At 47.6% G+C, this 26,819-nt stretch overlaps 2 protein-coding genes across 2 annotated transcripts; both read left to right on the top strand.

The window, feature by feature from the left end:
* The first annotated feature begins 204 nt into the window (after positions 1 to 204).
* Positions 205 to 4,287, top strand: LOC101398594 (toll-like receptor 12). Its single transcript, XM_004426139.3, has 2 exons — positions 205 to 293; positions 399 to 4,287. The coding sequence occupies exon 2, from the start codon at positions 417 to 419 to the stop codon at positions 3,144 to 3,146; it is 2,730 nt and encodes a 909-aa protein (XP_004426196.1). The 5' UTR covers positions 205 to 293; positions 399 to 416; the 3' UTR covers positions 3,147 to 4,287.
* A 2,388-nt stretch (positions 4,288 to 6,675) lies between these two features.
* Positions 6,676 to 24,670, top strand: ZSCAN20 (zinc finger and SCAN domain containing 20). The gene is made up of 8 exons (XM_087446346.1): positions 6,676 to 6,731; positions 12,737 to 13,262; positions 17,868 to 18,054; positions 18,513 to 18,589; positions 18,879 to 18,963; positions 20,418 to 21,104; positions 22,214 to 22,639; positions 23,243 to 24,670. The coding sequence occupies exons 2-8, from the start codon at positions 12,846 to 12,848 to the stop codon at positions 24,496 to 24,498; spliced, it is 3,135 nt and encodes a 1,044-aa protein (XP_087302472.1). The 5' UTR covers positions 6,676 to 6,731; positions 12,737 to 12,845; the 3' UTR covers positions 24,499 to 24,670.
* The last annotated feature ends 2,149 nt before the right edge of the window (positions 24,671 to 26,819 follow it).

Here is a 26,819-nt window from a genome sequence, read left to right as displayed (position 1 = left end):
GAAGCTCAGAGAGAGGAAGTGCACTGCCCAGGGCAATGGAAGAGTGGGATCCTGAACCTCTGGCCCCCAATCTTGTGCTCGAAACAGAGAAGTGAGACCTGGGTCCCTCCTCCTATGAATGTACTTCTGCCTTTCTCTGACCCTTGGATCCTTAGCTCTAAGCATCTCTGAGTCTGGTCCTACCCTCCCCTTTCAGATCCCTAGCAGTTGTACAGTTTGGAAGCATTGTGGCCCTCTGATCCTGCTTCCAGACCCTCCTGGGTACACTGGGGGCTCTGCATCCTGTCAGTGCTGTGAGTATTGTGTATGTGTGTGTGTAGGGGGAGGATGGGGTCCGGGTTCCTCTCTGGAAAAGGGAGGGGAGCAGAGAGTGGGGTTCTGATTCTGCTTCTCTATAGACCAGGCTTGGTGCTGAGATGGGCAGGCACTTGCTGCTTCCTGGTCTGTTCCTGTACCTTCCCTTGACTGCAGGCTGGACAGCTTCTAACTGCCTGGTGACTGAAGGCTCCCGGCTGCCTCTGGTCTCCCGCTTCTTCCTGGTCTGCCCCTTGGACTCCAGCCTGCCCCTCCTTGCAGCATGCTACTCAGTGACTAATCTGACACAGGCCTTGGAGGCTGTGCCACAGAGCGTGGAGGGGCTCTGTCTTGCTGGTTCCACTTTGTTTCTGCACCCGGACGCCTTCTCCCACTTCCCTGGGCTCAAGGTCTTAGGGCTGAATCTGCGTCTCACCCAGCTCCTGCCAGGAGCTCTCCGGGGCTTGGGGCAGCTGAAGCAGCTCTTTTTCATAGGCCTCCGCACGAATCACCTCTTCCTACCTCCTGATGCCTTTGGCAACCTAAGCTCCCTCCAGCACCTTGCCTTCTTGGGCCCCTGCTTGGATGGAAACTTGGGTGTCCGGTTGCCTCCCGGTCTACAGCGGCTGGATGTCAAGAACAGTTGCCTTCAGAATGTAGGGAAATTGGCCAACATCTTCCCAGACCTGGTGCTTGGGTCCTCCTCTGGTGAAGCTTGGACTCTGGACATGTTGGACCTGTCATTCAACAATGGGCTGAAGATGGCCAGTCCTGGGGCCCTCCAGGGCCTCAAGCTGGGGACTTTGCGTCTGGACCACACAAAGATGGAGGCAGCTGCAGTGGTGGGACTGGGGCTGCAGAGACTGGACACTCTGTCTGTGATAAAGACTGACACGGCTGAGCTGCCTGCCAGGGCAGTTGCCCACTTTGAGCTACAGGAGCTGAATTTGGGATCCACTCTGATAGGGCACATAGCTCTGGAGGCCCTGGCTTCCTGCTACAGCCTAAGGCGCTTGGGTCTTGAAAGCAGTGGCCTGACTGACCTGCCACCAGGTTTCCTGGCTGCCATGCCCAGGCTTCAGAGACTGAACCTGTCCAGCAACCAACTGCGGAGTGCCATGCTGTGCACGAATGAGACAGGGGCTGTGTCAGGACTGTGGGCCCTGGATCTGTCAAAGAATGGGCTGCAAACCCTGTCCCCAGCCACCTTCTCCTGTTTGCCCCATCTACGGGAGCTGCTACTTCAGGGAAACCAGCTGGTTTGTCTGGAGGGCCAGGTATTCCAGGGCTTAAGGAGGCTGGAGATGTTGGACTTGGGCGGGAATCCACTGGTAGCCCTGGGCGATGGCTGGTTGGCTCCTCTGCCTGCACTGACCACCCTAAACCTGTTGGATACCCGCATGGTGTTGAGCCCAGGCTGGGACTTCCAGGGCCCAGAGAGTCTGCACAACTTGAGCCTGCAGCTCCCCTCTGGCCCTTCCAGGGTAGCATTGTCCCTGCCCATGAGGCTGAGGAGCTTGGAGCTTCATGCAGCCTCAGGCAGGGAGCATTGGAAGCTGGCTTCTAACGTTTTTCCAGTCTTGCAGACCCTGACTCTAAAAGGCTGGGGACTGCAGCTGGGGACCCAGAATGTCTCCGAGATCTTCCCTGCCCTTCTCCAACTCTCCCTGCTTGGCAATAGCTTGGAGGCCCTCTGCTCCCAGGACACCTCTAGCTTCTTCCTCTGGCAACTCCCTAGGCTCCAGTATCTGAGGGTATGGGGGGACAGGCACAGCCCTAGGCCCTGCTGCATCACAGGGCTTCCCAGCCTACGGGAGCTGAAGCTGCAGGCACTGCAATCCCGAGCCCAGCCCCGCCCAGTGCGGCTTGAGGAGCTGGTGGGTGAGCTGCCCAGGCTTGAGGTGCTGCATCTGGCCCAAACGGGGTTGGAGACACTCTCTGCCGCTGCTTTCCAGGGCCTGGGAAGTCTCCAGGTCTTAGTGCTAGACTGGGAGACAGGACTGGTGCTGGATGGCAGCCTCCAGGAGCATAGTCCCCAGATGCCCCAGTACATGTATATTCTGACTGCATCCTTGGCCTGCCAGTGTGCCAATGCCTGGGTGGGTCCTTGGCTTGAGCGGTCCCCCAGGACATACATACACATAAATTCAAATCAGCTGTGCCAGCCAGAACCTGGGGGCCGCTCCAAGAATCCCCTTTTCCCCTTTCTCCAGAGCCACTGCCCCAAGACTTCAGGGTTGGGACTCTTTTTGGGCAGCTTCGCCTTGCTGCTTCTGCTAATCTCTTTGCCCCTTCTACAGGAAGCCAGGAACTCCTGGATCCTCTACCTCCAGGCCTTGTTCAGGGCTTGGCTTCAGGGCCTGAGGGGTCGGAGGGATGAAGGCCACAGGTTCCTCTATGATGTGTTTGTGTCGCACTGCAGGCAAGACCAGGGCTGGGTGGTGTGGGAGCTGCTGCCTGCTCTGGAGGGCTGCCCTCCAGCTGGCTGGGGGCTGCGCCTCTGCCTCCCTGAGAGGGATTTTGAGCCAGGCAAGGACGTGACTGACAATGTGGCAGAGAACATGGCAAGCAGCCGGGTTGTACTCTGCGTGCTGAGTCGCCAGGCCCTGAACACCCCACGCTGCCGCCTGGAGCTCCGCCTTGCCACCTCCCTCCTGCTGGCTGCCCCCCGGCCCCCAGTGCTGCTGCTGGTCTTCCTGGAGCCTGTCTCCCGCCACCAGCTCCCCCGCTACCATAGACTGGCCAGGCTGCTCCGCAGAGGAGACTACTGTGTGTGGCCCAAGGAAGAAGAAAGAAAGGACGAGTTCTGGGCTTGGCTGGGGAGCAGGCTGGGGCAGCCTGGGTTGGGCTAGAGTGGGTGCATGTGGGTTGGAGGGTGGGGATATGAAAAACAAGCCAGCCTGGTAGGAAGAGAGTGGGTATGTGTGGGTGCATGAGACCGAACTCAGCTTCTGGTGGGCGGTGGGGTGCTGCCTGTGTAGGGAGGATCAACCAGTGGCTTTGGGAACACAGGCTTTGGGAAGGCTCTGGAGGCTGAATGAGAACATTTGGGAGATGGCAAGTGGCCAGGGGTATGTGATGTGATCTCAAGATCTCTAAATCCTCAGTAAATTTACTAAATCCATGAGATGCTTGACATAGTTGGACTTTTTGATGGAAACCCACCTGATGCAGAAGGCGAAGGGGCTGGGGTCATGCAAACTGTAGCCCAGAGGAAATAAAGTTAGGAATTCATGGAGAGCACGGGGAAGGAAGGAGGCTCTAAGCACTCCTAAGCTGTGGCACGGGGTCCAGGTCAAGTTCAACCAAATCTTCAAGGGGCAGAAGAGCTCCTTTTGCCATCTGGGTTATAGAGGACTACGACAGCTGAGGACCAAAAAGCTGGGATGCTGTCCAGGAGGCAGCAGACTGATCGCCTGTTCCCTTGATAAAAACACGAAGGCATGGTCATATCTTTCATCCTGTTTGAGCCTCACAGCAACACTGGGAGGTGGCACCCACTCCCTTGGTGCTCTGTGCTCTAGCTATACTAGACTACTTGTCGCTCCCAGAACACCATGTGCTCTTGCCTCTGGGCCTTTGCACATGCTGCTCATTTACCCAAAAACACCCTTTCTCCCAATTTCTTTTCTTTGGGGAACTACTATGTATCCTTTAAGATTCAGCTCAGTCCTCAATTTCTCCAGAAGCCTTTCCTGACCTCCCAGCCTGGGTAAGATGCTGCCTCTGGGTTCCCGCAACTTCCTGCACTTACCTTCCTCAAAGTACTGATCACAGTGTACGGGTCCTCACTGGTCTAGGGGTCCTGAGAGCAATGGTCTCCAAAGGGGGGTGCACAAGACAAGCCACTGGGGTTTAGGAAGAAAATGTTAAAACTTTTATTCCTATTTTGTTTTAAGTCTCACTTTATTCTGAAGCTAGACTGCCTGCTTTTTAGCCATTATGGCTTTGTTATGTTCCTTAGCCCCTGTACCTCAGTTTCCTCTTCTGTAATGTGGGATAGTATTAGACTCCCTCTCAAAGGGTTTTGTGAGGATTAAATGAGATAATATGTATAAAGCACTAAGAGCAGGACCTAGTAATGCATTGTAAATGTTCAATAAAAGTTAGCTTTTCATGTAATTATATATGTACTATGTGTATATCATTTATAAGTAAATAAATATACACATGTTGGGGGTGTGTGCTCAAAAACGTTTTACTAATAGGAAACATTACAAATTTACTAATAGGAAACTTGATCAGGAAAGTTTGGAGATCAGGTCCTGGGACAGGGACCAGGTTTGCTTCATCTCTGCATCCTTAGAACCTAGCGCTGGCCCAGCACAGAGAGGGTCTTGACAGACAACTGTGGACAGAAAAAAATCTTGGTGGATGCTGAAGCAGAGAACTGGGGTCTGGTTCAGTCTCTGTTGCTTATTTTTATATGACACTGGGCGGGGCACTTGGCCTCTTGGGGCCTTAGTTTTCCTCTCCCGTAAATTGCCAGGCTTTAATTAGACAAAGGCTAAAGGAAACCATGGAACAAGTCCAGGCTGGATTTAGGGCAAGGGGCGCCCTCTTGTGTCCTAATGGTGTCCTTCTCTCTGTGCCTCCTCACCTCCATTCCTCCTCTTCAGGGTAGATGATCCTGAAGTGGACGTCCTTACCTGACCCTGCAAAGCTGCCTTTCCAGCTTCAGATCCTAACATTCTCTTCCATGTCTCCAGCATCCCAGCACCCCACACTGCCACAATATCTCTCTCCCCACTCAATCCCCTCCTCCACCAGCGATCTTTTCCTGACGCAGTGTGGGGCTGAGAAGAGAACTTTGGAGTCACAAGCCCAGTGGTTCAAATGCCAGCCTTGGCACTTATTAGCTGTGTGATCTTGAACAGGTCACTTCATATCTCTAAGCTCCCACTTCCTCCTGGTAAACTGAGGGTAATAATAACAACCTCATAGGGCTGTTGTGAGACTTCAGTCACAAAGAGTTCTTAGAGGTTGGAATTACATTCAGTGAGTAAAATCACATGAGATATTACTATAAATAAGTCGAAACGTTTCACAGAGGGGAAGGACTTTGAACTGGGTCTTTAAAACTAAGACACAGAATTCCTCTAATTTTAACAACAGCCAACATGTATTGAGCACTTGCTGTATGTCAGGTACAATTTTCCCAAAGTCTCATAACCATCAGTAAAAATAATAATAGCTAACAATTAGTAAAGTCTTTCTGCCAGACATGTGCCAAGCTCTTTACATGCTTTTCCCCATTTATTCCTCTCCACAACCCTATCAGGTAGACGCCATTATTATATTCCCATGTTACAGATGAGGAAACTGAGGCATAAAGAGAGCAAGTAATTTGCCCAAAGTTTCATGACTAGTGAGTGGCAAGGCCTACATCCTGCATTTGAAAGTAAGAAGTTTCAGACACAAGCAGCTTGACTATAGAGACCAAGCTTTACCTGCATTATCTCATTCGATCTTCACAAGTCCCTGCAATGTAGGTTTGATTGTATTATCTGCATTTTACAGACGAAAAAACTTAAGACAAAAGAGATGGAGTAAGTCATTCACGGCCCCCCAGCTAGGAAGTAGTTGGGCTGGGATTTGGATCCATGTCTGACTACAAAACCCACATTCTCAACCCCATATTAGATTGCTCATACCCCAAAGTAGTCACAATGGTACAAAGCAACTGCATTTATATTAATATTATTCTGATTATTATCATCCAATAATGATTAACATTCTTCCAACACTCACCCAAGTGCCAAGCTCTGTACTAACTGATTTACATAATAATAGCTAACATTCCCTGTGTATTATTAGGACCCAGGCCCTGAGCTAATCGTCTTAGCTGTATTATCTCACTGAAGCCTCACAAAAACCCGGCAACACGGATGCTATTATTATTTTCATTTCACAAGTGAAGAAAGCGAGGGTCACAATTGATCCAAAGTCACTCAGCTTAGCGGTGTGCTGGAAAATGAACCTACAATTGTCCGACTCTCTCCTGCCCACCAGCCTGGTCACCTCTAGTCACCCTCTTTATTTCTTATCATTTCTGCTTTGATCTCTCCCGGGTCTGCGGCTCTCGCTCCTCCCCTTCCACAGGCCCCGCCCCTTCGGCTTGAGTGTCCGCCCACTGAGCGGTGCCGTTATCCCAGAGCCTGAGGAAAGGACCGGTTCGCAACAGGCCCCGCCCCAGGCTTAGAAACCTGTTCCGATTTGTTCCGGTGCCGGGGACCGGGAGAAGATGACGCATCTATTGGCTGATGTCATCTGAAAGGCAGCAAACGGAAGGGGGCCACCGGCACTCGCGCGGTTCCTTCTGGGAGTTGTAGTCTCAGACGCTCCATTCCCGGGGTGGCGCCGTTCGGACTCCGCGTCCCAGCATTCCCTGCGCGAACCCTGGAGCACTTCCGCCCTGTTGTGAAGTGGGTGTCTCGGTGGGTGAGTCCGGGTGGCGGAGCGGGGGCAGCTGAGACTCAGGCTCTGGGCTGGAGGCTTAGGAGGTGGTGGTGTCACAGGGGGCCGGGGAAGGTGAGAGGGGAGAAAGAAGCCTGTATGTGGGGGTGGGTTGTGAGGGGCGGTCAGAGGATGAAGGGTCTGGAGATGGGAAGGGTCAGAGAGGGGTCGGGGATGAGGAGGGAGATAGGGGGCCCTGGGAGTGAGGGGGGTCTTAGAAAGATCTGTAGGTGAGGAGACCGAGAGAGGTTCTGGAGGTGGGAGAGTCGTAGAAGGGTCTGGAGGACACAGAGGGAAGGATAGAGGGTTCTGGGGCCCTGGCAAGAAGTGAAGGTAAGAGGGCCTGAGCTTGAAGCCTGACCTGAAAAATAGTGTTCCAGCCTCTACCCGCCCATCTAGAATAAACATATCTAATTTGATACCACCTAACACTTTCTCTAATGGTTATGACCTCTGGAACCCACTGGGTGGGACTGGCTATTGTGTTTGGCCCCAAACCTGCACCTCTTTCCTTGTGCCTGATGGAGGTGAGTGGCACCATCATCCACTTTTCCCAGATGCCCTCTGATTCCTCTTGCATTCTTCCACATCCAGGGATCTTCAAGTCTTAAATTTCCCTAATGTGTCTTAAATCTGCCCCTTCCTTGTCAGGGTTTTTGTTGAAGCCTCCACCCTTTCACCTCCGCCTGGACAAACATGTTATAGCTAGTGTGATCTATTTAACCCACAAATCTGATTGTGCCATCTGCTTAAAAATCTTCATTGGCTGCCATCACCCACAGAATTAAGTTCAAACACCTTAGCCTGACATTCAAGACTCTTCATAACCTCCCTTGTGTCCTCATCTTCGTGGACTGCACACTCCAGGGCTGTCAAGGTTTTCCCCATTTCTTGGGGAGGCTGTTTGGTTTTCCACTGTTATATATGCTGTTCTCTCTGTTGAGAATACATCTTTTCCTCCCATTCTCTGCCAAGAGAACCATTCATTCTTCAAGAACCAACTCAAATGTTACTTTGTTCAATTCTCTTACGCAGATTAAATCACCCCCTGACCCCCAGGTCCTACAGACCTCTTTTACTGCGTTTACCACATTTGATGGTAATTATCCATGACTTTTTTTTTTTTTTTTGGTCTCTTCCGCTAGACTGTGAGCATCTCCAGGACAGGGACAGTTTCTGAGTCACCTCCGTTTCCCCATTGCCCAGCGCAGAGTAGTAAATACTTGATGTAAATCAAGTCAATCGGTAAATATGTGATGAATGCGTGAATAAAGACCGTCCAGGGTGAGCTTTGCTATAGCAGGCTTGAGGACTGCTACTTCCAGTGGATTTCCAGGGGCATGGGCTTTAGTCTTCTCCTGCCTGTCAGGGCTGTCTTTGCTGGAAGCTGATTCACTGCCTATGGGAGTTTAAGCCAGGAGTGGCAAATGCATGGAGTGTGTGCTGCCACTTCCCCTTCCTGTGTCTGGCAGTTGTGGCTAAGTGGTCACAGCACATATTCACATGGGAGTCAGAGTCCTTAGCACAGTTGACTGAAGTTGATGCTTTAAATGAAATGTATTTGCTCTCCCTGGTTTAAGCCCTTAAGTGTGAGGTCAGGCTGCATTAAGCAATAGCCTGGACCATCAGCCGAGTGAGCTTGACAGCCCAGTTTCTTTCTCTTTGGAGGTCACAGACCAGTCTTGACCTTTCCCATGAGACTGGGGCAGATCTTCCCTTCCCATCCCACTGTTCACTGGGTGGGCTTCTCATGTCCACATCCATACTCACTACCGCAGGAGCCAGGATACCCATCAACTTCCCTGTGTTTGTAAAGGGATCCTGATTTTGACGGCAGTCAACACCTATCCCTCATTGCTTAGGGGAATCTGTAGCCTTTCTAGGTCTTCCTGGATATTTGAAGAGACCTTTGAGATCATTCTGCTGGCAAAGTGACAGCCTGTGTTGAATGAAGCCTACCATCACACTCTATTTAATCCTCATGGTGTTTGAAACAATTTTGAGTTGGTGGCCAATGTTTAAAAATCCAGAGTTCTAGCTTCTCTTGGAAACATTGGAAGGGCCAGTGTTCCTCCTGGTGCTCTAGTTAGCTGCAGTCCCCACTCCACTCATTTACTCTTCTACATTGCCTGGTCCCTATAGCCGTTTAAATTTGTAGCCACTGATTCTGGTCTCCCTGTCCCTTTGCTTTACTCCCATCATACTAATTGGGGAACCTGGGGCAACTGTGGAGTAGGGTCAAGCTGTAAGCTACAGTTTAGATAGGCAGCTGCAGAGGCTACATGAGCTGTCCAAAGTCACACAGCTGATAAATGGCAGGAGTGGAACTAGAACCCTGATCTGCTCACTCCTGCCTTAATATTCTTCCCACTGTCTGAACTGTCTTCTCACGAGTTTGGATGACTGGCAGACCTAGAGGAGGCTATATGGTGTGGTTAAGAAAAATAACCAGAGAAAACAAATCTGGGCTTAGGTCCCAACTCTGCCACTTGCCAGTTGTGTAACCTTAAGTGAATCTTCTTCATTGAAGCTCGGGTCCCTATATGTAAATTCAGGATATAGTGGAGTTATACCTTACAGGATAATTATATTCTAAAGTCAGCACAGAAGGTGAAAATCACATTTAGCCAAAAATCACAGTCAGCTGGGACATCCTTTGACAAGGAGCCATTTAGAAACCAACACGCTGTCTTTGAATAAACTGACCAGCACAGCCGGGTTTTCCTGGTTGAACGTTAGATGAAAGAGTTGGCTTGTGTTTGGGGACCACACTGTGTGCAAGACACTGCTCACACTCAGTGGGAAGAGATGCTTGAGGGAACTCAGACCAGCCTGGGGACCAGCAGAGTCATGGGTATCATCACCACGTGCTCACTCTGGAATAGGCACATAGTGAATGGAACTGGCTGCACTATTAAATTATGTCCTTTCCTTCTCTTTCTGGTGTTTGTATGTATTTAATATGTGTAAGTTACAGATCAGTGTAATGCAACTCAACACTAATGACACTTCACTTGCTTGGCTGGAAGATTCAGTGAGTTATGAATGTAGAGCACTTAGCGCCAGGCCTGGCACCTCATGGGCACTCAGTAAGTAGGTACTGTTTGAGGTTGCTGATCCTAGTGAGGCCCCGAGATTCCTGGTAGTCTCAGGACTAAGGAATGGCCTGTCCATTTTTCCTTTGTGAGCTCTGTGTGAAGATACCCTGCTGTTGGCCAACTGTGTTGACCTCCCTCTGTGGATAGGCTGCTATTCATATCTGTCTAAGAGAGTAGCAGAAAAATCTCTCAGATTTGTCTTTGAAACTAACCTTTGGGACTTTCAAGTCTTCCCAGAAGAAAATACCTATTATCTGAGACTCTGGGCTTTGAGCCTGCTGGGTCTACTAATTGCCTATTTTGTTGCAGTGTTCTCTCTGTGGAGGAGCACAAACTTCTTTGCTTGCTTATTGACTGTCTCTCTCGTTAGACTATAACTTCCATGAAGGTGGAGACTCTTTGTCCTAGTTACTGTTGGCTCTGTAGCTCCTGGGATGGTGCAGGGTACACAGTGGGACTCTGGATGACAGGTGAATTAGTCCTCATGTGAGAGTGACACAGATGTGATTAAGGCTGTGGTTAAAATAGAAATTTCCTGAAGATTAATTCTTTAGCTTAATATAAATTATGGACCTTTCATAGCCCATTAGGCTTTTGATGTACCAGATTTACCATTTTAATAAAAGGCAACAAAACTTCCAATGGCCCTGCTATTTACAGACACTCGGTTGGGCACTGTGGATACAGAAATGAGTACCATGTAGTACTGGCGCCCGTAATACAATCTAATGGGGCTGTCAGATGTAAGACCAGACAATTGCAATAGTGTAGGGTAACACCTGTCTTAGAGGTATGTGCCAACTGCTTTGGGAACACAGGATTGGGGAGGCGACTCTTGGAGAGCAGGGATGGGGGCAGGGAATGACAAGGCCATGTCAAGGAACTCTTAACAGATGAGGTGACATTGAGCTGGTAGCTGAAGGACGAGCAGGAAGCTGCCAGGTGGCTATGAGTTGTGTTCCTAGCTTCTCCCCAAGTACGTGGAGGCCTTTAGGACAAGCTTTCTTTTTCATCACCCATGCCTTGTTTACAGACAGTCCAGTCAGATGGCCTAAAATCAAAGTATCACCCTCCCTCCATTCTCAATTCAGCTGTGTCCTTCCCACTTGGAAGCAGCTAATAGCCTCCTTTGAGTGGGCATTTTTTATGTCATCTCGATTTGTTGGGAATGACACAAAGAGCTCATTTTTCCAGATAACCCAGCATGAGTGTTGTCAGCGTCTCCATTGTGTAAAAGAAGCAACCCCAGACGTTCACTCAACAAGCATTTACTGAGAGCCTCCTGTGTTTAGTGCACCATGCTTATTGTGGGGATGGGGAAAGAGAAAGGGAGGGGTGTGAAAAACAAGAGGAGTAAGCTATATTCCTTGCCCTCAGTAATCTCTCTGGGGACACGCATACGTACACACCCCCCTCTAATATGATGTAGAAAGTGGCAAGTGTCACAGAGATAGAAATAAAGAGGAGAAAAGAATTCCTCTGGCATGAGCAAGAAGGTCATTTATTCTTTTTTTATCTGGTGTGCACAGGAAGGGATTAATTATAATCCTTGCTTCATGACACATCACCATCATTCATTGACCATTATTTCACTGTTATTGAGTGCTGAGCACTATGCTAGGTCCCTTAGGGAGCTTCTGATCTCGTGGTTAAGATAATTACCATAAAGTAGGATCAGGGTAATAGTAGAGAAAACATAAGGAGGCCTGGAATCTTGTGGCTGAGGACTGATTCTTGTTTCAGGGCACAGGGAGGGTCTCTTGGAAAAGTACAGTTTAAGCTGAGACCGAGCTAGGTGAAGAAAGGGAGGAGACTGTTCCCAAAGGAGGTCACAGCATGTGGGAGGGTTCAGAGAGCAGCACAAGGTGGGAGCTGCGAGCTGTGCTGCTGAAACAGCCTGACAAGTGGGAGCATGGTAAAGAGATGAGGTTGGAGATGTGAGCAAGGTTTGCACTTTACCCTGAGGAAAATGGGAGGTGACATGGTCAGATTTTGATATAGTCTGGTTGCTGTGCAAAGAATGGACTAGGGGTTGGGGTGAGAGGAATGGAGGCAGGAACATGAGTTGGGATGCTGATCTAGTGAAAAACATGATGATTCCCTGGACCGAGGTGGCGGCACTGGGGATGTAGATGCTTAGAAGGCCAAATGGACACAGCTTGGTGATGAATTAGATGTGGGGGATCTTGGAGAAGGATGACGACCAGGGTTCTGGCGTGGGTAACTTGATGGAAGGTGATGCCTTTGCTGGGTAGAGAGCTCCAGAAGATGGGCAGGTTTGTAGGAGAAAATGAGGAATTCATTTTTGGACCCATTGAGTTGGAGGTGCCTAAGAGACGGTCAAGTGGAAATGTCCTGTAGGTGGTTGGATTTTGGGGTCTGGGGGTCTGGAGACAGGTCCTGGCTGGAGTTTTGGGAGTCAGTACTTTAGAGATGGTGAAAAATGCCGAATGGGTGGGATGACCAAGAGGGAATGTAGAGTGAGAGGGATTTTGCAAGGAGAGCACCCTGAGAGGAAAACTATAAGGCCCAGGAAGAAAGGCCTTATGGAGGGGGTGACATTTGGAACCCAACTTGAGAGAAGGTCAGACTTTGCTTACATGTAGAAGGAAGGAAGGCTATACTGGGACCAGATCGTGGAGGCCTTGATGCCAGGCTAAGGGGTTTAGGCTGGTGTCCCAGAGGATTTAACACTGTGCTGTCTTCCTCTGAGGTGTGCTGGCTGCTGGTTTTGGGGCCAGATTGTGGTCTAACTGCCTGCTTATGGGAAAAGGGCGTCCCTAAGCATTCCACCCCATGCAAAGGCAGTAGAAGGTATGGGAGAAGTGAAGAAAACGATGCTCCTGGGTCCCTCTTGCTCACTCTGTCCTTTGTCTTTCTGCCTTCAGCGCCTTGGGGAGCATTTCCTCTCCAGAAGCCCCTTGAAGGACGCATCATAGATGCCGAAAGACGTTGGATGAGGACAGCCCGGCTGAAGTGAGGTGTTCAGGATAGACCATGGCCATGGCCCTGGAATCCCAGGCCCAGGCCTCGCCCCCGCCAGAGCCTGAAGAACTCCTGATTGTGAAACTGGAGGAGGACGCGTGGAGATCGGAATCCAAACCCCGGGAGAAGGACCGTGACCCTGTCTCTGGCCCTGAGGCCTCCCGCCAGCGCTTCAGGCAGTTCCAGTACAGGGATGCAGCTGGACCCCATGAGGCCTTCAGCCAGCTCTGGGCGCTCTGCTGTCGCTGGCTGAGGCCGGAGATCCGCCTCAAAGAGCAGATCCTGGAGCTCCTCGTGCTGGAGCAGTTCCTGACTATCTTACCCAGGGAGGTCCAGGCCTGGGTGCAGGCACGCCATCCTGAGAGCGGCGAGGAGGCGGTGGCCCTGGTGGAGGACTGGCACCGTGAGGCCCGGGCAGCAGGACAGCAGGTGGGGCAAATAGTCTGTTCTTCAAGGAGTGGGTCGGGCAAGGCAGTGGGGCTGTGGCTAGGTTAATAATGGCCCAAACCACAATAGTAATAGTTAATATTATTATTACTGAGCAACTGACATTTATCGAGCAGTACTATGTCCCAGGCACTGTTCTTTTTTTTTTTTTAATTTTTTGTTTATTGCAGTAACATTGGTTTATAACATTGTAAAAATTTCAGATGTACATCATTATACTTCTATTTCTGCATAGATTACATCATGTTCACCACCAAAATACTAATTACAACCCATCACCACACACATGTACCGAATTATCCCTTTCACCCTCCTCCCTCCCCCCTTCCCCTCTGGTAACCACCAATCCAATCTCTGTCTCTATGTGTTTGTTTATTGTTGTTATTATCTACTACTTAATGAAGGACATCATACGGTATTTGACCTTCTCCCTCTGACTTATTTCACTTTGCATTATACCCTCAATGTCCATCCAGGCACTGTTCTAAGTGCTCTCCAGGTATTAACTCATTTAATCCTGTCAACAATTTAATGAGATAGGTACTGTTATCCTAATTTTACCAATAAGGAAACTGAGGCAGAGAAAAGGAAGGTAATTGGCTCAAGGTTACACAGCTCCTAGATGGTAGAGCCAGGATTTGAATTCTGACTGTAAAGACAGCATTCATAACCACTGCTCTAAATTGCGTCCCAGTACTATGTTCATAGTATGATTAATTTGTGTTGTGTTTTTTTTTTTTTTTATGGTATCAGAGAATTTTTTTATTCTATTTTTTTTTTTTTAATTTTTTGTTTATTGCAGTAACATTGGTTTATAACATTGTAAAAATTTCAGGTGTACATCATTGTACTTCTATTTCTGCATAGATTACATCATGTTCACCACCAAAATACTAATTACAACCCATCATCTGTGTTGTGTTTTATACTTAACAAAATCTCTTTACATGTGCAATCTCTCTGATACTTATAGCAGTGATGTAGGTAGACAGAAATAGCATTATTGTCCTCATTTTCTAGATTAAACTAAGGCCCCAAGAGTCAGGTAGCTCACAAAGCTCCGTGAGTGCAAAGCAGAGCCTAAACCCAGATCCTTAGGTTCCAAGTTCATTGTTCTTTCGACTACATGACAGATGGGTCATCTACAAACCATGGGAATTTCAATAACCCTGAGCGTGAGGCTCCAATGAGATTTTTTTTTTTTTTAATTAATTAATTTATTTTCCCCCCAAAGCCCCAGTAGATAGTTGTATGTCATAGTTGCACATCCTTCTAGCTGCTGTATGTGGGACACGGCCCCAGCATGGCCAGAGAAGCAGTGCGTCGGTGCGAGCCCGGGATCCGAACCCGGGCCGCCAGCAGCAGAGCGCACACACTTAACCGCTAAGCCACGGGGCCGGCCCTCCAATGAGATATTAACCGACATTGATTGAGCACTCACTGTGTGTCAGACACTGGTCTAAGCTTTCTGTATGCATTGCTCATCAAATCAACACAGCAGCCCCATAACGTACATACTGTTATTATTGCCATTTTTCAGATGGGTAAACAGACTCAGAGAGGTAAGTAACTTGTCCAAATTTATATAACTAAATGGTAGAGCTTGAGATAAGGGAAGTAAAAGTATTGTGGATTTCACATTCACAGTTTCCACATTTTGCAAGAGACCCCAAAGGCCCGTGATATAATTGACAATTTTGCCATGACACAAATTTTGAGTCCTGCTTTGGAGCCGGCATATGTAGAACAGGGGCTTTAGCTGGCTGTAGGCTGAGCCAGCCCTGCAGAACCTTCGTCTCAACATAACCCTGTTGCTTCTACTTGTTATATAGTCAGTAATTCCTGTGATATTATACTTAATCACATTTTCTTGCGGGAAATTATAGGTATGAGAACATGTCCCTTGCAAATGGCAAGGATTTTTCTATGTTGTGAAAGGTAAGGCTCTATATAGATGTGAGACTAGGGGAAAAGAGGTTTAGGGTCTGTGGCTTTGCTTCTTGGATTCCTTTACAAACTGGTTGAACATACAGAAAGCATAATATTTAAAGTTACAGAACTGAGTATGAAAGAGTGTACCTTATTTTTAATATAGCACCCCACCCTCCCATATTATTTCTTTTAAAGAAACCAGCTATTTGTCTTAAGTGGCAGTGAAGAAGCAAATGGAAGTCTTAGGACTTCAGAGCTAGAAAATGAAGAACTTGAGACCCAGAGATGAGAACTGACTTAAATCTTTGTGCATCTTTATGATGCTTCATCTGTAAAATGAGAGGGTTGGATTAGACCAGAAGTTCTCAAATTATATCCCTGTGAGCTGAGCAAAGGTTGAACTGCTTCTAAAATTGAGAAAAAGGCTACTGTCAACCACACATCCTTCCCCGCAATCAACATCCCCCATCAGAGTGGTACATTTATTACAATTGATGAACCTACGTTGACACATCATCATCCCCACAAGTCCATAGTTTACGTTAGGGTTCACTCTTGGTGGTGTACATTCTGTGGGTTTTGACAAATGTGTAATGACATGTATCTATCGTTATAGTATCATACAGAATAGTTTCACTGCCCTAAAAATCTTCTGTGCTCTGCATATTCATCCCTCTCTCCCCCAACCCCTAGCAACCACTGCTTTTTTTAGTCTTCATTGTTTTGCCTTTTCCAGAATTTCGTATAATTGGAATCACACTGTAGGTAGACTTTTCAGTATGACATCTTTCACTTAGTAATGTGCATTTAAAGTTCCTCTATGTCTTTTCATGGCTTGATCACTCATTCATTTTAGCACTGAATAATATTCCATTGTCTGGATGTACCACAGTTTATCTATTCACCTACTGAAGGACATCTTGGATGCTTCCAAATTTTGGCAATTATGAATGAAGCGGCTATAAACATCCATGTGTAGGCTTTTGTGTAGTACACAGCCATTTTTGATGGATTCCTTATTCATCCCTGCCGCAACCAGTATCCTACTGATTTTTTTCTCCTCATCGTCACTTGAATCTGCTTCTTTCTGTGTCCACAATTACCATCCATCGAATCAAAATCTTTGCTTAGGCATGGCAGTAGTTGGAGGAGCTAGGGCTGGGAATGAGGATTGTTAAGGAGTCTAGTCACAGTTCCTCTGTAGATTGTAAGACTGTAACTATAACAAAGTGAGGCTTTTTTTTCTTAAACAACCATGTAAGAATGTTGATAAGCAGATTTTTTCTCCAACCACACAGGACGTTGGTGGATCTCCTCATTTGGAATAACTTTTGATGCTCATGGCCCATTCCTATATATTTTCTCAGTGGTAAACATCCCTCTCTTTGAGAGTAGATTTGAGTTCTCAGAAGAGCCAAAAGATTTTTGGAGATGGGTTGGCAAACTCAATAAGTTGATGAAGATAGATGTTATTATTTTCAGTCAAAAAATAAGGTTCAGAGCAATGTCTATAGTTGCTACCTTTTGTGTAAAAATGAGGAAGAAATAAGAATATATATTTACAGTTGCTTGTATATAAAGAAACTCTGAAAGGATTCAGAAGAACAGTGGTTACCTGTGGGGAGGAGTAGGGGAAGAAACTGGGGAGGTGGGATGGGGGACAGGGGTAGGGATGGGGTACTTCCACTGAATATACCCTTATATATATTTTTTATTTTTGAGCCATGTGAGTATTGAAAATACCTTTTGAAAAAATTGAAATACGTTTTTTAAAGTTAAGTGTTTCTATAAATAAGGCAATGAGATTGTTATATTGTTGGGGTTTTAGAGCCAGGAAATAACATCTTGGCCTCTATCTTTGAATTTGGAACCAACTGAGAGATAGAGATAAGAAATTAGCTTTATGATTGATAATGCTGAATTGGGTAATATCATCTCTTAACTGATTATTCCCTTTTATTTTAGATATAGTCTATTTATCACTGAGTACTTTTTTGCCTGAACTTCTACACTGAAACTAAAATTGCCGCTTCTGTTTTCCCTTTGAGTTACAGTGTCTTATCTTTGCATGTCCTTTTGTTTTAAGAGATGTGCGTTTCTGAAACAGCACTTTATTTCATTTTAAAATTCCATCTGTAATTCTTTGTCCCTCCTTTTTCTGATATTTATTTTGAATTTCTTTTGCCTTTCAGCAGGAATATTTAGTGCAATTACATTTAGAGTTATAGTTGCATCTGTTTTTATGCTTTCCTCTGCCTTTTAACATATACCTGGTTAACTTTTATTTATTTATTTTTTGGATAACTTAAAAATTGAACAACCTATTTTTGATGTTTAGAAATTATTTTTTAATGTCATAAAAATTTCACATAATTTATCTCTATGATTCAAAAATGTTTTGAACACTAGTGGCCTCATTAAGACTTGTATAGTCTCCCTGTGTTGAACAAGACAGTAGTCATTTGATGATATAAATGCTGGTCTCTTCACTGAAGTCAGTCTCATGGCTTTGTCATCATACTTTCAGTCATCTTTGGATCTTAAAAAGAGCATGTTAACCTCTGGACTACAGTTGTACTCAAAAGAACATTCCCTGCCCTACCAAAATTGGTCTTATTGAACTGATGATTGGGAATTTTGACCACCTGTGTGTAGGAACTGGAATTGTGTGCAGAAGAGACCAGGTCCTTAAAGGCACTGCAGGAATCTCAGAGCTTGCAGCTGCAGCCAGCAGATCACTGGCCTGAGGGACAGTCCCAGAAGCGATGGGTGAAGAATCCATGCCCTGACCTTCCCAAGCATCTAGACACCAAGATGGTGCCACAGCCACTGAGAGAGAGTGGTGAGTACCAAGAATCAGGGACCATCAGGGAAGAGGGTGAGGGGACGTGGGTTAGGGAGGGTGCTCGGGGAGGAGGGATGTGCAGAACTCAAGGCAAAGGATAGAATAGTGTCTGTGGACACACTGAGAAAGAGCATTGTAAAGTGAGCGTTGTAAAGAAGATGAAGCTCCCAATGGTGTCAGCTCACCCCACTGTAGCTGAGTTTTGCCGCAGGTTCAGGCTGGGACTGGGGTGAGGTGGCGATCATAGGAGTTCAGGGCTGGAATCTCTCACATGGTACATCACTCAAGGCAGCTTAGGAGCTAATACTCTAGAAGGGAAGTAAAAGGGGAAGTCTGCACTGGCTACAGGGGCAGTCTCGGTTTGATTCAAGCATCGCTTTTGGAAAGCTGGACCTGGAGAGGGGTGGTTTTTTGGGGACCAGAGTTGGCTTTCAGAGACTTTTTCTTCTCTTCAGCTGTTCTCACTCCCCGAGTCCCTACTCTCCCAAAGATGGGGAGTGTTGGAGATTGGGAGGTGACAGCCGAGTCCCAGGTGAGCTGCTATTTTTCTTCCTTCCCTGTCATTACTTCTGTGCTGTTGCCCCTGTGCTCCTCTCCTCCCTCTATGGCCTGCCCTCCGCAGAAGGGCATAAGGTGCAGGATGTTATCCTCTGCCCCCTGCCCTTAGGCCGCCGGGCCTTGCCTTGGTCACACTGCTCCTTATGATGCTAGCCTCCCACATGGTATCCCTGTGTCCATTATCTTTCCCGGGGCCTGGTAGGGTTCCCAGGCTGTTTTCCAGGTCAGTGACATTTGAGGTCCTTCTCTTGTATGTCTCACAGGAAGCCCTGGGCCCTGGCAAACATGCTGAGAAGGAGTTCCGGAAGGACCCCCCAGGAGACAGCTGTGGGAACGGTGTGTCCCTGGGTAAGGAAACTGTGCCCTCTGAAGAAGATACTGTCGGGTTTCTGGTACACTTTTTTCCCAAAGAGCGTTTCCTCACTCCCTTAAGACTCGTGGCTCTGTGAAACCTGTGGGATTTCAGACATAGGAAGAAGACGTGCTCTCTGTGGCCAGCACCGTGGTGGCAGGGATGGAGTGTGGGGAGTCTGCCTGGAGAGAGGCTGTGGGGCTTATTGCCCTCTCGGGGCTTATTCCCTGCATTTCCTCAGTACATTTCCCACAGTCCAGGGCTGGGCCCAGCCTGCTCTCTCAGAAATCCAATCTTTTCAGCATCAAACTAGATCCATCTCTCAGGGGCAGACTCAAGTGAACTAAGCCCATGAGACTGATGTATTAAACCATGATGAGAAATAAGTATCACAGGGCTCAAAATACTTGAAGCCATATGACCAGCACAGACTCCTTGCTCTGCAGACGCATTTCCATGGGAAGCCAAATAATAATGAACCATTTCCCTGTGGAGCCTGGGATCAGAATGAGGGGAGTTAGACTTGGGAGTGGGATAAAATAGAAGAGAAGTGATAGGTCAGACCTCTGTCGGTAAGGTTAGATACTAGAATCTTGTTGGCACCTTGCTTGACAGTGTAACTGTTTTTTACACATGATATCTGGGGAAAATAGTGTTCAAAGGAACAAACTTTGGGAAATGCTGAGCTAGATAATCTTTAAGCTTCTTTGAGCTCTGAACTCTTTTTCACCTAGTTTTCTTCAAATATTTGTTTTAATTAAAGACTTCCTATTTTGTTAGGGCTGGGATCTGTTAGGACAGCAAGTCTGTTAAACATAGCTAAGGGTTTTGAAAAATAAATTTATTTTCTCACATTATCGGAAGTCTAGAGGAGCACGTGCTGCAGCCACAGTACATATTGTCAGCAGTGTCACCACGGGGCCAGGTTCTTTCTTTCTCTCTGCTCTACCACCCTCAGTGTCAGCTTCATATTAAAGCTATTTTGTGTCATAATCAAAAGACAGATGCCAATGGCAATTGAGGCCACAGGTTTACTAGCAAGAGAGACTCACCCACGCCCCCCGCTCCTTCCCTGCCCCGCCCCCCACATACACACACAGAGAGAGAGAGAGAAACCTTTCTTCCAACCATTAAATTCATTCTGATTGGGCCAGTGTAGGCCACAAGCTCATCTGTGGACCAATAACAGTCACTCTTTTGTATGATTTACTTCATAACAACAATGAAAAGGTGAATGAACAAAGCAAACGGGTCAATTAACATTCCTGGTGAAGCGATCCTGTACCCTCTAGTTACCTCTCCCTGTCCCTCCAGACCTTTTAAGGGATTAGCATGGGAATTTCTCAATAGCCCCTTGCAGGGAAATGATGTATTTCAGGGATGTTTTGGACAAACACTGTGTTGAACATATCATTTCTGCTTAATCATTTCCCTTCTTCCTTTTGTATAGGAGTTCCAATTTCAAAACCAAATATCATCTCCCAGCGAGAGCAAGGACCAGAATTTTGGGGTCCAAGCCTTATAAGTTCTGGAAAAAGGAACACTGCAGATTACAGCATGGATAATGAGCAAACAAAACCAGCTCAGGCGTTGTCCTGGAGGGACTCAAGGGCCTGGGAAGAACAATGCCAATGGGACGTGGAGGACATGAAGGTGTCAGGTGTGCACTGGGGCTATGAGGAGACCAAAACTTTCCTGGCAATTTTGAGTGAGTCTCCTTTCTCTGAAAAGCTCCGGACTTGTCACCAGAACCGCCAGGTATACCGGGCCATTGCAGAGCGCCTAAGGGCACGGGGCTTCCTGCGGACACTGGAGCAGTGTCGCTACAGAGTCAAAAACCTCCTACGGAATTACCGCAAAGCCAAGAGCAGCCACCCACCAGGGACCTGCCCCTTCTATGAGGAGCTGGAGGCCCTGGTGAGGGCTCGGACGGCCATCAGAGCCACAGACGGCACAGGAGAGGCTGTGGCAATCCCCAGGCTGGGGGATAGTGACGCAGAGATGGATGAGCAGGAGGAAGGGAGCTGGGAGCCTGAGGAAACAGTGGAAGACTGTAACGGGCATGACCTGGCCACTGATGAATCTACCCAGGGGCCCAGGATTCCTGGGGGCCCAGCTCTGTTCCAGAGTCGTATTGGTAAGAACATGGGGGTTTAATCGGATCCAGATTCTAACCCTCCTACCAGCCAAACCTCTGCTTCCTGAGTTTAGGGCACAGACTGCAAGTCTGGATTGATGCTCCTGGGGTAAGGTGCTTGGTTCCTGGGCTCATCTTCCTACTCTCCCTTCCTGTGATCAGTTTCCTGTATGAGTTTTCTTAGTTATGGAAGCAAACACTTTTAAAACCTTAGGGTACCTTGAAGAGCTAGTTCAGTATTTTCCAGAGTGTGTCACTGTTTATGTGGGAAGGGTCATAGGTATTACTTGAGTGAACTTTAAATTTTAATGTGTATGAGCCCATCAACCCATGATTTCCCAGATAGTAAATTTAGGTAAAGAAAGATACTGAGTGAAATATTTGACAGATATAGCAGAAATCATGACGGTATATAGTTAAACAGGCGATGTTTGGGAAACACCCTGTCATTGTAAAAGTGGAAACACTGAAGCCCAAGAGATGAAGCATCTTATCTAAAGATACACAGTGAGTTAGGGGCAGAGTCAGGATCAGAGCCCAGTTTTATGTGATTTTTCCCTCCGCCATGCTGCCTCCCTGGGCTGCAACATCTACCTGCAGAGCAACTGAGAATAGACCACCTCCTTTTTATTCCTTCACAAAAGAGGAAAGGGCATCACTTGGACTCTATTGCAAGATTATATGAAGTCCATTTACGTCTGGAGGGATTCTCAGTTCCCATGTTTGTTAAGAGGAAAATTCATAAAGTGGATAGAGGACATGTATTGAATGGATAGAGTCTCTTGGATCCCAATTACAGGCCTTTCTCTGAACCAATCAGCTGAAGCTAGAGGAGTGGGGTCACCTGGTATAATATGGCCACCTAAGTCCTCCCCTTCAGCCAAGACCCTTAAGAGTTAACAGAATCTCTTATAAGGGGGTAGGGGTGGGAAGATCTGGCAAACCCCAGAGAAGCAAGGGTGTATTCTTTGCTGGTGCCCCAGGCACCTGGACAATTTCTGCGTTGCTTGTGTTCTAGGCATTTAGCAGGGCAGGTGACCCCGATCCCTAATGACCTAGGCAAGTCTCATTAAGTCTCACAATTCTGAACTCTTCACTCTTGACAGCAGGTGTGCACTGGGGCTACGAGGAGACCAAGACCTTCCTGACCATTCTCAGTGAGTCCCCATACTCTGAAAAGCTTCGCACCTGTCACCAGAACAGCCAGGTGTACCGGGCCATTGCAGAGCGGCTGTGTGCACAGGGCTTCCTGCGGACACTGGAGCAGTGTCGCTACAGATTCAAGAACCTCCTTCGAAGCTACCGGAAAGCCAAGAGCAGCCACCCACCGGGGACATGCCCCTTCTATGAGGAGCTGGACTCACTGATGAGGGCTCGGACTGCGGTCAGAGCCATAGGGACTCTCAGGGAGGCAGTGGGTCTCCCTAGGTCTGAGCAGAGCAATACCGAGGCTGATGACCAGGAGGCCTGGGATGAGATGGCAGATGAAGATGCCATCAAACCTCCAACCCCAAGTCCTAAAACCCCAAACACTGGTAAGCCTGGAGCAATTGGCTGTCCACCAAATCCACAAGCAGGCAGAGAGAGTGAAGGAGCCAGGCTCATCATCTTTTGTCTCTGAACTAAAAGAGAGAATGCAATTGAACAGGAAAAGGATTTGTGCTTTCTCACATTATCCAGCCTCTGGCTTAGTATAATCCCCCAAATGAGACAAGCAGTCAGGTCTAGATTTTACTGAGATTCTTCTGGGCAATTATAGAGTTTATTTACTCACATATGACACAGGATATACTGAATGTGCTAGAAGAAGGAGGTGTTCATTACTGAATAATAGGATAGGGGAGTTGGCCAGGGAGACTGACTAGCTGGCTCCTTGGCTGGAGCCTCATGGCTCCCTTGGTGGGGTCACTATGTCCCAGACTCCATTCTCAGCTTCACGGGTCAGAAATTCATGTATGCACCAAATCTTGATCAGTTTCATGTTAGTCACATTTATAAGACGTGAGATATAAGGTATAAGATACAAATTCGTGTTAGCCAAATTCACAAGACATAAGATACGGTATATAAATAGAGGCTAAATATAATCACTATAAATAGTGAATAAACAAAAACCACATTTCTGTCTCTTCTCTCAGGTTTTGAGATGAGGCATGAGGACGAAGACCAGATTTCAGAGCAGGACATTTTTGAGGATTTGCCGGGAGCCCTATCAAAATGTACTACGGAGGGTATTTGCCACCCTCATGACTGGGGGGACTGTGAAAATGAAAATGAAGGTGCAGGGCAGTGGGGAAATCCCCCACAGGAAGAGTGGGAAGAATGTTCTTCTGAGGAGGACTTAGAAAAACTTATTGACCATCAAGGCCTGTACCTTGCCCAGAAACTCTACAAGTGTGACACATGTGTGAAGAGCTTCAGTCGGAGTTCCCACTTCATCGCCCACCAGCGGATCCACACAGGTGAGAAGCCCTACACATGCCTCGAATGTGGGAAAAGCTTTAGTGACCGCTCCAACCTCAATACCCATCAGAGAATCCACACTGGAGAGAAGCCCTACAAATGCCTGGAATGTGGAAAAAGCTTTAGCGACCACTCCAATCTCGTCACGCACCAGAGAATCCACACGGGGGAAAAGCCCTATAAATGTGGGGAATGTTGGAAAAGCTTCAACCAGAGCTCAAACCTTCTGAAACATCAGAGAATCCACCTGGGAGGAAATCCTGACCACTGTAGTGAGCCTGGGGACAACTTTGGCCAAAGCCCATCCTTCAGTGCCCCCTGGAGGAACCCTATAGAGGAGACATCTCCCAAGCAACCTCAAAGTGCCACTAAGAACTTGAATTCTCCTGGACCGCACAGTGCCAACTCAGGGGAAAAACTTTATCATTGTTCTGAATGTGGAAGAACCTTCTCTAAGAGCTCTGCCCTCATTAGTCACCAAAGAATCCATACGGGAGAGAAACCGTATGAATGTGCCGAATGTGGGAAAAGCTTCAGTAAGAGCTCCACGCTGGCCAACCATCAGCGAACCCACACTGGAGAGAAGCCGTATAAGTGTGCGGACTGTGGGAAATGCTTCAGTGAGCGCTCCAAGCTCATCACACACCAGAGAGTGCACACAGGAGAGAAGCCCTACAGATGCCCTGAGTGTGGAAAGTTCTTCCGTGACCGCTCTAACCTCATTACTCACCAGAGGATTCACACGGGCGAGAAGCCTTATAAGTGCAGAGAGTGTGGGAAATGCTTTAACCAGAGCTCCAGTCTTATTATTCACCAGAGAATCCACACTGGGGAGAAACCCTACAAGTGCATGGAGTGTGGTAAAGACTTCAACAATAGCTCACACTTCAGTGCCCACCGGAGAACCCATGCAGGAGGGAAAGCATCGTAGGAGACACCTCACCCCCAACAAAAGAGATAAACATATATTTAAATCCCCAAGATCATAAGATGTATGCTAGAAAGAAATGTACCCAATTTTTAAGCTTGGTGTATACCCAGGGAAGTTATCTTGATATAATCCAGGTAATTTAGAAGTGAATTATAAACGCTAAGGATCCAGATTTGAAGGCACCTTTCTTAAGTGTAATTTGTTTTTCTCCTGTAGAAAACCCACACGCAATCCTCACGTTGTGCTTAATTTGCTGTCATGTAAGAGCTTTCTCAGTGTTTGAGCCAAACTGGTAATTTAGGGGATTAGATGTAAACCAGTGGTACTGAGCAGTGATTCCAAACCTCGCTGTGCCTTCACACTGGCCACGTGTGCACATGCCCCATCGGCTTATCAGCAGATTCTCATACGCGGCAGTTTTCTGTCGGGGCGTATCCTCAGTGGAGAACTTTGAGACCGCCTGGTGAGAGAGGGCCGTAATTGAGAATTGGTGGCCTCCAGTAGGCCACTGTGAGCTCAGCAACGAGTAGGAATGACATTGACATCCTTACTAAATCGTGACTAATACTAGTGGAAATAGCCAGTATTTATTGAGCATTTGCTCTTTGGGGGGTTCTGTGCTAAGCACTTTATACATATCATCTCATTTAATCCTCACAGCAGCCCTGTGAGGTAGGTACTAGTAGTCTCCCCATTTCCCAGAGGAGAAAACTGAGGCTTGGGAAAGTTAAGTGACTTGCTTGGGTCACACATCTGAAAATGGCAGAGGCAGGCTTCAATCAGATCTGTCTGTCTCCAGAGCCTGAGGTGCTCTTACTGTTAGACTGAATCTCCTTTCACAGTGGGGCAGGTGGCTCAGGTGCCGGGATCTCAGAGCACTTTGTAGACCACATTTCCTGTTAAATTCCTTTATGGATTCTCCTTTGAACACATATGGAAACAGAATCCTTAAATATTAAAGGACTGGGATTTTTAGAATTGGCAGTGTGCTTTGAGCAAAGCTAAGCAGTTGCCGTGAATTTCCATCTTCACAATAAGATGGGGAAGAGATATAGGTGGGTTGCGATTGGGAAAAATATGTATCCAAAGCGATGTTTCTTCCAGTGAGATACTGCTTTGGCTAAGGAAATGGGGTTTAAGATTTTCCCTTTCCTTGGGGAGTCAGTCCTGCTTCTTGTTACCCTTGGCTGGATCATAGGTTGAACCTTCTAGAAACCTGGGCCTGCGTTTTTGCCTCTCTGGCCTTTTCCCTCTTGGCACGGCAGAAGCTTTGTTCCTGGTCCCCATGCCAAGACTGAGGCGGAAGGGAGGTGGAAGGAGTTGGTGTGTGTGGCGCTCCACGGAGAGGACTTTGAACAGCACCCTGCACTCCCGGTTCCTAGCATGGTTTTATCCTGAGCCCTCTTGTCCCAGGCCCGCCCAGTGCTTTCTAAGTGTTGTCTGGTAAGACCCACCTCCTACATAGGCTAAATCAAGGCTTCACAGGATGCTTTTCTAATTTGCAGCACTTTCACATCCAGAGTTTCTCCTTAGCAGGGCTTAAAAATGTAGACCAAGTTCTTTGGTTTCCATAGGATTTTGAAGGAAAATCCCTCTCCTGACGTCTGCCTCGGACATTGGGATTCCATTCACACCCTGGTTGTTTCGTGGACTTGGGAAGTTCCTATCTGATAATGGATGTGATGGGACCTTGAAAAATGGAATGTTGTAAGCACACAGGAGGAAGTCAGTGGAGAGGTTCACACTCCCACAGAATGAGATCACTCTAACCCCTTCCTCTGCTTCCCAAGAACCAGCTTACCTGGGATCACTGTCCACTCCTGCCCAGTTTACCGTTCCTGGCTCACGTGATCTCTGAGGGGCAGGGGTCGTGGGTGAGCCCTGGACTGGAATCAGCAGATGTCAGTAGCTGAAATAAGATGATATGTAGGGCACCATGTGGGCTGAGAGGAAGAGTCCTGAAGGAGGGGAAGGGAGTTCCAGAGAAAGGCACAGTGGAGTGAAATAGCATGGATTCAGGTGGGGGTGGGGACTATACCTTCTTAGCACTATTGGGGTGTAAAATGGGAGGAGCGGAGTGGTGGGAGCTGAGATTGGAGTGGTGCTGGGGCAAGGTCATGGAGGATGCCGTGTCTGGGGCTTAGAGACCAGGCTGAGGGTGGCGTGGTCAGATGTGCATAGATCTGAATGGAACTTGGATATGCTGCAATTAGGACGACGTGTTGGGACACTATTGCAATATTCCAGTGAGAAGTGAGGGTCTGAACGAGAGCAGTGGTTACTCTGAAGAGGAGGGGGTGGATGTGAGAGGTTTCAGAGGC

The sequence above is a fragment of the Ceratotherium simum genome, chromosome 22 (genome assembly GCF_057802395.1).
Source record: "Ceratotherium simum simum isolate JZ-2026a chromosome 22, ASM5780239v1, whole genome shotgun sequence".
NCBI classification, from domain to species: domain Eukaryota; kingdom Metazoa; phylum Chordata; class Mammalia; order Perissodactyla; family Rhinocerotidae; genus Ceratotherium; species Ceratotherium simum.
The sequence above is the reverse complement of the archived record's forward strand: the minus strand, read 5'-3'. Positions and strand labels throughout refer to the sequence as shown.